We start from the raw sequence: 15177 nt of genomic DNA, 5'->3' as shown, positions 1-15177 counted from the left end.
TCTCCCCTCCCGGTGCTCTGTTGCCCCAGTTCGCAACAAAGTGTTAGTCTCAGGGCGGCGAGTGTTGGGTAGATCTGTCGTAGTGCTTATTGTCGCTCTAGTGTTTCCAACTCAAGGATTTGTGTGTGTGTGTGTGATTCCATTTATGGTGGTTATAGTGTGCTGGCACTGCCACCGCGCTGTAGACGTTTGTGATTATTTTCTGGAATGGTGAGGTGATTACCTGCCCCTGTCGTTGCCCCTTTGTTCTCGTTCAGACAGCTAGCCTCTCATTATTTCCTGGCGGTAATGTTAACACAGCGCGAAGTGAAAGTAGGTATTATCGTGGAAGCGCATCACATCGCCAGAGTGAGGAAAGTGTTTTTAATGCTGTGTTTGTCCATCGGTCTTCTGATGTCATCTCGATCTTAGAGGTCACTGAAAGGTCCGCCGAGACAAATATGCTCCGGACTTGAGATACTCGCTAGGACCAGTCTATGGAGGGGCGTTACACGCAGCTTGGGGGTTCGGCCCCACAGGAGAAAGCCTTCATCGACAAGGTGTTTTATCTAAAAGGTAACAACAATTAAGATCTTACTGTCATACAGGACATCATATTTAACAATCGTTTGTTCTTAATGTAAGTTTTATATAAAAACTGTTTGCAAGTTACATTATTGTTTTAAGGCTTCTTAGTACGAAACGACATCTGCTTTATACCATAAATGACACTGGCGTAATAGGAATAGTTTCCCCTTATCTGTTCTTCCTTATTGGTTTAATCATGGCCTGAAAGCTGATCAGTTTAAGTCTTCTAGTTCGTTTTATAAGAATCGATACTTATGTTTCCTTCTGTTCTTGGGACGTGTAATGGAGATCGATACTCTTGTACTTCGGTCATTTTTTTTGTACTTGAATGCAATGGAATCAAAAGTCTTTCCTTTGAATAAAAACTTGGAGCGATACTGTATGCAATGACAACAATGGAAAGAACCCTGTTATACAGTGAAACTTGACACTACAAAGTCTTAGACTTATAGGTTATACTAGATCTCTAGCCTTTGACATCTTTTAAAATTTATCACTGACTGACCTTAATTTGTTCACCTTGTTTAAGACAATGCTGGAAAAATTAGTTTCCCTTTCAGACATTGTGATCTATAGGGCAGATGATATTAAGCAGTGTGTCATGTGGCTAGCACAACGACCAACCGCCTTTGCTTTCCTAAACTAAGGTCAGGTACCCATTAGAATTGGGTGGACTCAGGGACGCCCTAAAAATTCAGAAATTTAAAATCCTAGTTTCCACCAAGGTTCAGAAACAAAGCACTTAACCACTCAGCCACGCCTTACTGAAACAAAAAGCTTTCTTTTCTTCTAGATTGTCCAACATCGACGACATTCTCATTTTAGGAACAGATTCTTTAAGAATAAATCTCACTAGCAACAGAAACATTTAGACTGCATTTTCCATAAATTATAACAACTATGAACGAGTGTGTGTGTAAAGGAGGGGGTCGGCTGAAGAGATGGCCTGCATTAAAACTTGTTACTAAGTAGTACTAGAACATGACTAGTACTGAAAAAGTGCTAACGCATATTTCAATCGTCTGACTGAAGCAGCAGAAATTACAGAGAAAAAATAATGACGCAATGTTGTAACTTGGTATGCCGCTTAAACAGCAGACGAGAGTTCAGAAAACGACCTTGCGTGGGCCTACATTACATGTAGTCTAGACTCTTTAATTCCTATTTCTGCTAAGAAACTTTTTCTTTCTCACGCGGACCACGTGCCATGGGAAAACTCTCAGTGCACTCATAAGAACAACGACTGGACTAGTAGAGAGTTGCAGACTGGTATGTTTTCCCGCGTGCTCAAAGTTGTCCAATGAGCACGACTAAACTAGATCACGCGGTACTGTTGCAAATGTTTATAAAAATCTGTAGGCCAAAAAATATTTTTCCCCCATTATATTTACACACCTTTTTAATATTGTATATTATTAAAATAATATATGCCGCTGATTTACCGTTTAAATGTTTAAATCTACATTCTGTATTTTGGGGTAGAGGGAGTTCCGGGTTATTTAAAAGAAATTGCGTGATTGATGTCTGGTTGTATTGTTTGGATTATAAAAACTAACATTGGATTAGTCTGTGGCTTATGAGGATTACGTTGAAGACTAACGTATTCAGCGGGTCACAACTTGCATGGGCTTAAGACGCTTATTGATTAAACGATTTAAGGTTTTCATTTCAGAAACAAAATAAAAAAAGTAAGACTTGGTATTGGTGTACAGTAAATGAAACAAAAGAAATACTTAGCATAGTGACAGAATCTTCCTTGTCATAGCAGACGGGGAAACGTGTGTGTGTGTGTAGGGCCGCCGCGAGGGTTATGGCAGCCTGCGTGCGAAATAAAAAATGCCGCCCCCCCCCCCTTTTTTTTTCCAGAAAAAAAAAATTCCATCAGGACTAAGCTGGACACTGTTCAGCTATTTAGACTATAGCTTTATAGCTTTTTTATATAGCGCTACTTTCATGCTTATAGAATGCTCAGAGCGCTCATTTGTGGACCAGTTGGGGTGGGGGGAGGGAGGGGGGGTATCTAGGAGTTGGTTTTCACAAACACAACTCTGGTAAACACAACTCTGCCCGAGTCGGGTGTCGAACCTCGAGCCCTCTCCTAGGTAGCCAAGCCAAGCCAAGTTCAAGCGCACTCTCGACAACGCTTCCCACTATGAACCATTCACTAGGACCAATTTCGGATTTTGGTTCTTTGTGATAACTGATCTTGGTCTGGCTACTCACTTATGCTCCTATATTTGTGACGATGAATTTATAATTGATGAGCTGCGGCAGGTATATTACAATGAACCGTGTAAATGATCATTGATCTATATTCAATTTCTCGATAACTTTGACTGCTCAACAGTGTCCATGTGTCTCGTGTGTGTGTGTGTGTGTGCTTTAGGCTATGTTGTAGTAATTTGATACATTCTGAACTTCCGTCGTCTGTATTGAACTTTCTTGCCTCCAGACTTCTGCTTCAAGTTTAAAATGTGCGATGTTAGCGCCTTCTAGTGTTGACCGCGATGTCTCTATCTACTGAAATAGTACCGACGAAAACTTGTTTACAATTAGTGATGCGAGACGAGAAACTCCTTAGAAAATCCATAAAATGTACTTATTGTATTTGCCACTGAATTGAACCAAGATTTAGAGCGTGTTTGAGTATTTCTTAAGTGTTTACTAGAATGAAACGAAACATAGATCTAGCTAGTAATACCACAGCTTTCGTTTATACTCTCAGGAATTTTTTTCTTTTTCAACAGTAATGATTACATCAGTGAAACAACTTTTCCCTTCAATAAAATTGACTTTGACATCAATTAAAAAGCTTACACTAACATGTTCTTAATAGCTCAGACCACGGAGATAGAATTTTACTGACACATTTGGATCGTGATTCTGATAATAAATATGCCATAATGATCTCTGAGTCTATATAACATTTCTAAGCATAACATAATAATAATAATAATAATAAGGCATAACATATTAATTGTACATAGTTAGGCATACACGCGAAATGTTTAGATATTTATATAAAGTTAATTGTAAACACTTCTTAAGTTTTCTTTCATATATTTTTTTTTTAAATAATGGATTCTGCCTCCTCTCGATTTCCCGCTCTTTACTTCAGCGATGAGGGAAGTTCATCTGCCTCGACAACCAACAAAAACATTGGAAGAGAAAGTTAACTAAAAGCCTATTTTGCTTTTATTGTTTGTTTGTAGCTGATGAAGGCCTCGTGGCCCAGCCATCCTTTGTTTTTACTTTAGTCCAGCAGGAATTTCCTTTTCAGCATTTTTATCGTATTTTTTTTATTTTCAAATCTGAATACTCATATATTTATATGCAAATTGTCAAAACTAATATGAAAATTCAAAACAAAATCATTTATTCTGTGACATTAGTTAGGGACAGTGCACTTTTGTATATGCACTAGACATCCACAATTACGGCCAGCCATAGAAACAGATGACATTTACATCATTTGCCCATTTAAATTTCATTTTCATCGGTAACTGTCAATATGATTATCACCGACTTTGACACACATTCTTCAGCAGCTGAGTATGCCTGTTTTAAGGAAGAATGAATAAAACTAGATGATTTTGTTACGACTAGGAAAGCCATTGAAAACAAACAATAAACTTTGGCTCGTCACAAATAGGTAATAACTGTCATACGTGCTTATGTTATGCACAACTAGATTGCTAGCTTTCATCATGTTGTGTCGGCCATCATGTTATGTGTAAGTTGATAGCTATCTTACATCAGGTTATGGCTTAATGGCTGTCTTTCATCATGTTATGTAATGCCTATTAACTTGATTACTGTTATCAAATGTAGGCCCTATATATAACCTGATTGCTGTCTACATGTTATGCACATCAGTTAAGATAAACAGACATTAAATACGACAGTGTGTCCGTGAAAATTCATGACTGACAATGTTGAAGACACAACAGTAGGCCTATATAAATGGGAAAAAAATATCATTAGCTTGGGTCACGTGGGTTTTATGTATTCTAGCTAGTCGTTGTTTACCAATGGCGAAGTGCCTTTTTTTCATGGGCTTCAGCTTGTTGTGAAATACATTATCTAAGGAAAGATAAATGCATGTTTAATTATAATGAATATTTCGTATTTTGGTGAAAATATCTCAGATTCCGATTTAGGAAATAAGCCACTCCTTGTACTTCAAGTCACTCGTAACTCAGAATACAGCCCACATCTAGATCAGCCTGGTTGAGCCATTTATTAAAGCAAAAAATTCTCATCACGTCAGTTGTTCTACTTATTCCTATATGTATCGTAATTTCACTTGTTAGTTCTTTAAAACATTGTTTCCCATACTGTGTTCCGCGAGTCCTGAATGGGTGTTCCACGGACTACTGGAATAGTTAACTAGAAGGGTTAGGGTTCGAACGCTCAATATATGCGAAGTGTTCCGTTCAAGAAAAAGTTTGGGAAACACTGCTCTAGCATTAAGGGGAGATCAACATTTCTACTCATGCTTCGAATTTTCTTGGTTAAGAATGATTTGAAAAAAAATCTGGCCAACCGAAAGTACGTGAAACGTCTGCTAACATGAAGCCAGCCAGTGTCTTGAGAAACCATTTTATCCTGGATGTTGACAAGTTGTGACACGTTAAGAATGGAATTTTAATTGCATTGCTAATTCATGAGATTTAATAAAATTTAATTAAATAATACGATACACACTTAGACCACACAAAGCATTCGATCACACACTAATAACACCTACATCAAGCCATCACACACTTAAATCCCCTACAGCAATACAACCACACACTTAAATCCCTCATAGTAATTCAACCACAAAATTAAATCCCTCATAGTAATTCAACCACAAAATTAAATCCTTCACAGCTATGAAATCACACACTCAACTCCCTCACAACACTCAAATCACACACTCAACTCCCTCACAGCTATGAAATCACACACTCAACTCCCTCACAGCAATGGAACGACACAATTAAATTCCTCACAGCAATGCAATCCCACACCTGGACCACACAGGAGCACGTCAAGTTGTTGACATGTTCAGGGAACACGTTTTAGGCAGTTTTGTTCCTGACACAGCTATTGTTATAAAACAAGGCGACGTCCTTGCCAGTTCTTTCATCTAATTCACAATAGAGACGACGCTACATGCATGTGTGTACCATTGTATGTGTGTGTGTTTCTATGGTGACGATTGGTTGTGAATGATGCAACATAGGACCGGTTATAACAATGCATTCTTGACATATCTAGAAATTTTAACTAAAAAGTGAATGAGCACATTACAATTTCATTAAACACAAGTGAATGGTTAGATGAAAAGATGGATTTTTAAGCTCAACTTCCCACCGTAACTCTTATCCATTCTTCTACTTATCAATCAAATGCTTTGAAGAGTCTCATTTCATTAATCTGATATTCTAATATCCAGTACTAAAAATAGTTGGCTTAGAGTAACCCAGTGATACGGTTTCGGCGCCAGGGAAAGAGATAGACGCCCTATAGACGCCCTCAGATTCTATTTGATACAATACAACCATGCTATCGTTCTTTCGGTCTTCACTACGGAGCCAGGGGCAATAATTATGAAGTGAACATTATGAAGTGGGCGAATGGCATTCAAATCTTAAAACAGCAACTTGAAGAAGTTTTATGGACTATACTCAACAACGTAGACTACTGACATCTGCGATAGGCCTACCACAGCAACGTAAACTTGTCTTATACCATTGACTATACGTTGACCTAACCTATCTTATGACATCAAATATTGTCTTCTATCTCATCTTATATATTACAGACGTTACTTCAAAAAGGAATTTCATTTTATATGTCAATCTAGTCATGGATGTTAATCAATGACTTAAACTCTGCCAAGTCGTTGGTTTTCCAGGCTGATTCAGGCAACCCATTCCATACTCTAATGACACTAGGGAAGAAGGAGCACTTGTACAACTTTGTTCTAGCGTATGGAAATAAAAAAAATGTGCCTCTTATCTTTTTATCTTTCTGAGTATTTTATTAGGTTTTTTTTTTTCTTTTTTTAAAATTATGGTTCAGTTTTTTATGTACTATTGTTACTTTACTTTTTATTCTTCTGTCATGAAGTGTCTCTAAGTTTAGTGATTTTACTAATTGGCGTTTGTTATAAATCTTACTGCTCTATATTTTGTTTTGTTCTATGTGTATTGACTAACACATTTTATGGTGTATAAGTAAATAATTACTTTATTTTTTTGTTATGATGAAAGAATAGTGAATTGTAGTCAGGCTTTACTTACCCCCCCCCCCCCCAATCCCCAAAAGTCCCTGCGTGAGCAAATCTTGTATAAAAATTCCGTCGTCCGAACAGTCAAAGAAGAAAGTTGAGCAGTACACCTATGTTGGTCAACATCTGTTCTGTATAGCCACTAGAAATACTTCAGTTTCCGGTTCACATGTAGCATGGTACTAAAGGGTTTAAAGTGTCTATGGTCAGCGTGTGTGTGGTGGTGCCAAGCATTCGTTATGCCCGTTTTTTTTTTATTTGGTGGGGGGCTTCCCCACAAGATCATTTTCACGAAAATGAGAGGAAATGCACATAGAATAAAAAACAAAACAAAAAAACAACAGCAGCAAAACAAAGTAGATGTAGGCTATGAGTCTATATAATTCTTCTTTTGATAGCTTTAAGAAAGAGCTTTCCAATTTGTTTTTTGAAAGTAATTTGAAATTGAAATATTACACTAAAAAAAGTTTTTAAAATTTGAAATAAAAAAAAAACATGACAATTTTAACATTTTGAACAAGTGAGATCATCTAATTTTGTTTTCATTTAAATCTAGTAATTATTAAAATTTATTTGTATTTATTTGGTTACATCTAGACTATATTTCAGTTGATTAACTAGACTAGATCAACTCATTGAAATGCGTAACATTGATTAATGATCTTATTTTTTTATAAGTAATATCTGTAATTTATAAGATAAGAAAAAAATACACGTGCCTCCACAAGATCTTTGTTGATTGGTTAAAGAGAAACCAGGCTAATTATACAACTTTTGTTTGTGTTTTGTCTATAGATGAACAAGAGAGAGTGCAGAAAAAGACATTTACCAATTGGATGAACACGTATCTTTGTAAGGTGAGCACAAATAGGAAGAATAGACCAATAGCTTTGCTAGGCTTAGATCTTTACGCGCCTTTCGGCTCAGTAAGTGGAGGCCCTGGGGGCAGGATTTTTGGGAGGCCATTACACTTTATCGAAAGCTTTAATAAAAAGAAAGAAAGAAGAGGACTTCAAAAATGTAATATCAATTTCCTTCTTTTCCAAAAAAGTTTAAGTTTGTGGAGGTAGTGCCATGGATTTAGTAAATCCGGTGCTGTATTTAGGCTATATTACGAGCACGCTATAAGCGGACACTTCTTGACCAGTGTTGCTAACATTAGGACATAAGTGACAGAGGGCATTGTCGCTAAAAATGCGAAATTTTTTTTATTTTTTTTTAACGCAAAAAAAATAAAAAATAATAATATGATCATAGACATAAATATTAAAGGCAATGCTGAAATCAAAAGTTAAACGGGAATGCATGAAATGAATTTTAATTTATGTTAGATTGACTTATAATGTAACAAGGTAAAAAAAAAACATTTAAAAAAAAATTTTGGTTCAAATATATACATGGATGAGAATATTCCGTTTTGTTATGTTTTGTCTATTACAAAAGCCATTTCATTGTAAAAAAAAATTAATTACAAAGTGTCTTCAGTATAGACATATAGTCTTCAGTCTCAGAAGTCTTACGTACAGATAGTTTTAGAAAATATTAATATTTATACAATGTATGAAGTTTTTTGTGGTCTTGCGTAAATAATGACAAAGTTGACAAGAATTGGATTTAAGTTTACATAGTGAAACTAAGAAGTCCTTATTGAAAGCATTATTTTTGGTGCTTCAACAGAGAGTGCCCCCTATCAAAGTGGAGAATTTGTTTGAAGAGGTCAAAGATGGAGTTGTACTGCTGTCACTTCTGGAAGTTTTATCCGGAGAAAAGTTGGTAAGCCAAAATATATGAATGTTTTTTTTTTTTGTAACGTCAAGAGAATGTTGTTGTGGGATTCTTTGATGTCATCTACCTAGCAAAATTATGGGATTCTCATACAAACTGAGAAGTGGTACTTTGTTATAAACCCTGGCTCCTTCAAATAATCAACAAATATATGATTTTAAAAAATATGTTCTACTTTTATTTCTGAATTCAATTTAGTCTACATCTGGATTGCTTAAAAGATAGTGATATAAAAAAAAATCCTAAATGGTAGCCTATGCATTTCCTACAAAAGCACCAGTACTTATCAATAAAAAAAAAAAATCAGTAGTAAAGAATGTTGTTTTCAGCTATAGTTTCTTAAAGTGCACATCTCCCATAATGCCACTAACAAATATTGTTATTATCTACATCCTTAACTCTATAAATAGAACAAATGCATGGTTAGTATATATATGTGTTATTGCAGTCACGTGTACACTCTCCTTAGATGGAGAAAGATCAGAGAGATGACTTCTGTGCATTACAAACCTTGCGCTTGCTTCCCATGGCTAAAGCTGGTTTCAAAAACTTACAATAATATTATACCAATAATTCTAATTTACAAATAACAATGGACCTCATTCACCAATCGTAAACAAACAACATTTAGTCACGTGATCTTATTGATAAAACAACGGAAAAAAACTGTCACGTGACAACCACCATGAGATCGTAAATTATATAGAAGAGATTGAGCACCACGCGGCTAATTGTTGTTTGTTTACGATTGGTGAATGAGGTCCATTACAAATAGACCTATGATTATTACTAACCAGGTCCGGCCTTAGGCCTTAGGCCACTGCAACTTATGCGACCGCAGTGGGCACCGCACTCTCATAGGCCTCGCGCTAATTCTAGGTGTAAATTATTAAATGAAACTATGATAACTTGTAACAGGGTTCCTGCGGCCTAGTGATTTTCCAGGAGCTCCTGCAATTCTCATGAAATTGCAAAATATACGAAAAAGTCCTGGAAATCTCCTTAAATATTTACAATCTCCTGAAAACTCATAAAAATCTCCTTAAATATAGACAAAATTGTCACTTTAGCGTGTCATTCAATTTGGAAAACTCCAATCCTACGCGCGATTGAAACAAAACATAACTGTGGCCTCTGCTGAAAGAAACTTCTCGCGCCTCAAAATTAACTGAGGTCAACAATTATCGAAGATAGGTTGAACAATTTGGTAATTCTTGCAATTGAGCATGATCTATGAAGGAAACAGAATTTTAATGATATATCGAATGACTTCGCTACACGCAAGGCTCGTCAAATTAATTGGATCGTGATTTTTGACTTAGTAAAGAAGGAATCAAATGTAAAGACGATTTTTTTAATTAAAAAAAATAATTTTCACTTATTATCCTTATGCCTACCCAGACTGGGCCCCGCGAAATCCTTTTCGAATAGGGCCCGCAATTGTTAGGCCGGCCTTTTGTGTGTGTGTGTGTTTGTCGTTTATTTTCACAAACCTTCAAATTTCTCATCGTATTGCCTTCTCTTTATTTCACTAAATTTCTTGTGTGATGGCTGTTTGTCCCTGAAGTCATATCCTACACATTTGAACAATGACTTTTTATACAACTGTTATCTAGATCTATAAATTAAACAACAAAATGTTACTTGCAAAATTTCATGAGGTCATCAAATTTTTAGTATACTATTGCTGGCTCGGCGATCTTGGCACTAGACACGCATGAGAAGTTTCCTGGCCGTCGCGTGTTTCTGTTTGTTTGCTTGATTCTTCCCTTGAAGGAGCAAAGCATTGTTCTACTGGACACGACATGTCTATAACAGGGATCCTAACAAAAGGTCCTCATACAAAGAAAAAAAAAAAGCCAAGCGAATTCTGAGTTTAGCCAAGCGTTTCTTTTCAGTTGAAGGCCCATTTTTTCCCTTCATGTTCAGATCATTCAGATGTTTTTGTTATGGTTCCATTTTTATTCTTTGTATTCATATGTTATGGGCTCAAGTAGTTTATAGTGAATATTGAAACATTCATAGGGTAGGCTACGAGTTATCACAGTTGATGGAAGGGTGAGATAAGCCGAACTATATCCGCAAGAATATTAGAATATTTGTTGAAGGCAGAATCGATGTCATTAATTAATGTATAACATAAACGAAGGGAAGCAATTACAGTGTCTTTAAATCAAAAAAAAAAAAAATATATATATTAAAAAAATCAATTCTTCTTTATGAATCTGATAAAGATCTTTCATTTCTCATTTCTTTATTTTTTCTAATACATGTATTATCTAATGATAATTATTGCAAGAAGTGCAGTTAGCGATTTTACAAGGGAATGTGGACTTTAACTTTAATGCCTACATAAGACAGTGCGCAAGATGTCCAAAGTAACATATTACAAAATACTGAGTCATTTGAATTGAGTGCAGTAATTCCTCTGTAGCTCTGTTTAAAAAAAAAACGTAAGCCGAATTTAATATCAGGTGTCTACATTTAAAAAAAATATAAAGGTCAAACCAGAGTTTTCCCCCGTGTGGCCAATTATCTAGATCTAGTATTTGTGTGCCTTGTTCTCATAGATATTGCTGTCATTACTATTACTCATAAACTATCACATTTCTAGGAAAACTGTTGGAGCCGCTTTCGTATTACTTGTCCAACTTCCAGTTTTCACCCTCCACCCATGAAGAGTTTGCCAAATAATCGTAGGAATTGTAATCCAAAAATAATTAAAGCCATCAGATCAAACATGCACTTACTAACGTAATGAAAGCAGATATAGATCTACTAAATAGACCTAAGTGAAAGAGAACTACAACTCGAGTCTCTGGAACTCTTCTTAAATCAAGTTATGCTAAGTTTCGGTTATGAAGATCAGTGTAAAAACCAGTACTAGAACGAAGCATCTACAAATGTAACTACGGAGAGAATGGGACATAAGAAAAACAGTTACAATAAAAAAAAATTAGGAAGGTAGGGAGAGATGAGTGCTAAAAAAACAAAACAATGAACAACAGTTAAGTAGGCCATTTTGACTTAAAAACAGAATTATTGACATTACCTATTTTGTGATTAGGCTTTAGATTTTTCACTGCGAGATTGGGGTGAACTAGGCGTAATGTAGATAGAGATTGGAAAAAGAGGTAGCCAGAAATTTGTATTAGGCCTGCTTTTAAACATGGCTCTATTGTTTATGAACAATTTTAACGTAAACTGTTGTGTAAACCGTAAACTTACGTTAGTGCCTTATGTGTTTTTGGCATTGTAATCTCTTCAGTACTGAATAAAAAGAATAAATATATATCTATATCAACGCCAATCGTGTGATCAGTAAACATGAAAAGGACCAAGATGCCTGTGTGTAGTTGCTAAATGAACTCTTCATGTTGTGTCTGTTTCTGTTGTGTTGTCTATTTGTGAAAAAAGAGCCTTTGTAATCACAACAAATTTCCATAAGGATCAATAAAGCAGTCTAAGTCTTATATAAATAAATAACCCGTTGGGGCCTCTTATCCTAATAGCATCAGGGCATGATCAGGATTCTAGTCCTGAGTGGTGATCAGATTTTTATGTGTTCTCTGCGAAAGCTAATTTATGTGCTTGCCATAAACGGAAATCGTTAAATCAATACGGAGATCCCCAGCAGTGGCAATCATAAGCAGAAAAGTACCCGCCAAACTGGCAACATGACCTATCGCGTGAAACTCGTCTGCTAGGGCTCATTAAATTATTATAGGCCTTCAAGTTCCTGGCGGTTTATAATTTAGATTTAAACCTCAACAATAATAAACAAATAGATATGATTTGGTCTATCGGAATTCCCATTTCAGATAGAGATAGACTGTTAGTATAGATCTAGATCTAATCTCTAGAGACTAGGGCCTAGATCTAGACTAGTAGTAGACAATTAATGTGATTATTTATTTATAGATAGATCTACTACAATCTAGATCTATCTTATCACTCTAGTCTCTAGATCAGTGTTTCCCTAAAACTGTAATGTAACAGTCTAACACTGTAATGTGTTCCGCGAGACATGAATTATGATGAATAGATGTTCCTCGAACTACTGGAATAATTAACTAGACCATATTATAGTAGGCCACCAAGTGAATTAATCTCTCTCTCAAAAAAAAATAAAAAAATAAGCAAAATTTTCCGTTAAATACTTGACTTAGAATGTGCGAAGTGTTCGTTAAAGGTAGTCTAACAGTTTGGGAAACACTTTACACTGCTCTAGATTATTTTAGCCGGCGAGTAGATTCTTGACAACAGACTATACCAGGTCTATACTAAATTCTAGATCTAGATTCCATATGATACTGATAGATTTCGATCAATGTCTGGTTTATCCATGACTAGACTAGATCATTAGTAGATCTAGTATACTATTACTACAACTACAGTAGTCTACTACCCCTGCAGCTTTCCTCTTCCCCCTCTCCCCCCACCCCCCCAAAAAAAAACTTGAAAAAACAAACAACAATACAATGACCTTGATCTGAGTTAAAAGTATTTTGATACTAGATCCATAGATAGAACTAGATTACACAATTGTAAACCGCTGGGTTTGGGGCCTTTTTTAACATGTGTTGTAAGTTCACTTTCTGGACCATCCGACCTCCGATAGCATTAAATTGTTAAATTACACATACTTCACATAAATCTAGACCTAGGCTATAGATCTTAAAGTTAAGTGTAATCCTTTCTGCTCTACCAGATCTAGGTCTATATTATAGTATATTAAATGACTATAGTTGCACTACTCCAATGGTTGTAAATGTGGTGATAAGAAAACAGTAATTTACCATGTGATATCTAGATTGGATTCCAGCTAGTTGCCTTCCAAGCAGAAGCCTCTCATTTTTAAATATATTACCCATTTCTTTACAATTATCTATCAACTCTGTCTGGTAAAATTTTTGAACATGTTAATTCTTTCATTTTCCATTCCCGGATCAATTTGAAACTTTGCACCTGACAAACATGAATCAATTAAAAAAATTATGAATTAATTATTGGTAATTAATTATTTTGTTTAAAATCATGAGAGATGGGGATGTTTATGTGAATTTATTGCCCTGATTACCTTTTGACACATTTTTCTTCCACATCCAATTCTCAGGTTCAGGTTGAAATTTTGCACAATTATTCATAGTTGATGCCAATACACAAAACTGTAAAAAAAACAAATTAATTAATGAATTAGTAATTATTAAATATTTTTGTTGTATAGAAAAAAAAGGAGCTAAATTCTGGAAACTTGAGATGAATAGCAGAAATTAGTGGTTCTTTCTCTTAGATAAACTTTGTTTTTACAAAGTAATCTTGTTTTCTTCTGCTTGTTTTATTGCTAACAACACCTGCATGTTCAATAAAAGAGACATTATTTATAACCTGTTTTAACACTTTTGACAGTTGACACACATTGATACTCAGATATTTACATTGCCGATAATTAAGGTGTGAGAGGGTGTATTCTGATATTTAGGTCACTGATCTTTAATCTCCCAACTGTTAAAGCTGCATGTGTGCCATTGTGTCTGTTATAAAACTATATTTAGTTTATGAGTTTTGAGATTAATAGGCATACAAAAGTAGTTGATGAGTTGACCACTTGAAGGGTGTAACTTGCAGATTGTTAATGCATAGATATCTACATGTGATTGCTTTATGTAACATTAGTTTAGCTTCTAGACATTCAAATTGACATTAAAAGTATACCTCCCCCTCTTCCATTTTCCAAAAAAAAGTGTATAGAATATTAAATATATGAACATATATCTTGCAGTCTTGCATTATTAATTGTTGAAGAGGTAATATATAAAGAATTATCATTCATTTTTAATGGTAAAGAGACTTTTTATAGCTGAGAATTTATTTAAAAAATATACATTAAAAAAATATTTTTCTGTTCATTTTAAGTAATATCCTAAGTTATAAAGTTTTCAGATATGTTAGGCCTATGATTTAACAATGGCATACATACAACATAGAATAAGGCATAGGCTTACTGTGTCAGTGTTGTATAAATTCACATTTAAAAAAACTATTGTTGAATGAAAGAGTCTTTGCTTTTTATGATCTGGGTAACAGTTGACACTTTTCATCAATCAATATAAGAGATTTTCATCATGAATAGAACAATGCATTATAACAAAAAAAAAAAAAAAAAACATTTTTTTTTTCTAGCAGTTTAATTTTCTTAGTTTTGTGTAGCTTGCAACTATGGACAAACTGGATATATTATTCAATTTTACATCTCTCTGACAGAACAGGAAGTTTGGGGAATAAGATGTAATTCATCCCCATATTTTTAATGAATAAGTTCAATACATGTACTATAATAATAGCTATAGCTTTTATATAGCGCCACTTTCATGCTTATAGCATACTCAGAGCGCTATAGTTCCATCTCATTTGTGGACCAGTTTGGGGGTTGAGGTGTCTGGTAGAATGTTTTCCATGCTGCCTTTAGGTGCTCAGTAAACACAACTCTGCTCGAGTCGGGTGTCGAACCTCGAGCCCCCTTCAAGGTAGCCAAGCCAAGTTCA

The 15177-nt window shown here is 35.2% G+C and overlaps 1 protein-coding gene across 7 annotated transcripts in view; it reads left to right on the top strand.

Annotated features, from left to right (window-relative positions):
- Positions 1-15177, top strand: part of LOC106069939 (muscle-specific protein 300 kDa-like) — a 224566-nt gene that overhangs the window by 19265 nt on the left and 190124 nt on the right. For 6 of the 7 annotated variants that reach the window (XM_056022934.1, XM_056022937.1, XM_056022935.1 and 3 more), the window contains exons 2-3: positions 7643-7704; positions 8525-8620. In XM_056022934.1, coding sequence (XP_055878909.1) covers positions 7643-7704; positions 8525-8620 — 158 coding nt within the window. Of the gene's footprint in view, positions 1-51; positions 556-7642; positions 7705-8524; positions 8621-15177 lie in introns of those variants that run through there. The other variant, XM_056022932.1, reaches the window with a different exon arrangement.

This window comes from Biomphalaria glabrata, chromosome 3 (assembly GCF_947242115.1).
Source record: "Biomphalaria glabrata chromosome 3, xgBioGlab47.1, whole genome shotgun sequence".
Lineage (NCBI taxonomy): Eukaryota > Metazoa > Mollusca > Gastropoda > Planorbidae > Biomphalaria > Biomphalaria glabrata.
This window is presented reverse-complemented; position numbering and strand designations above follow the sequence as displayed.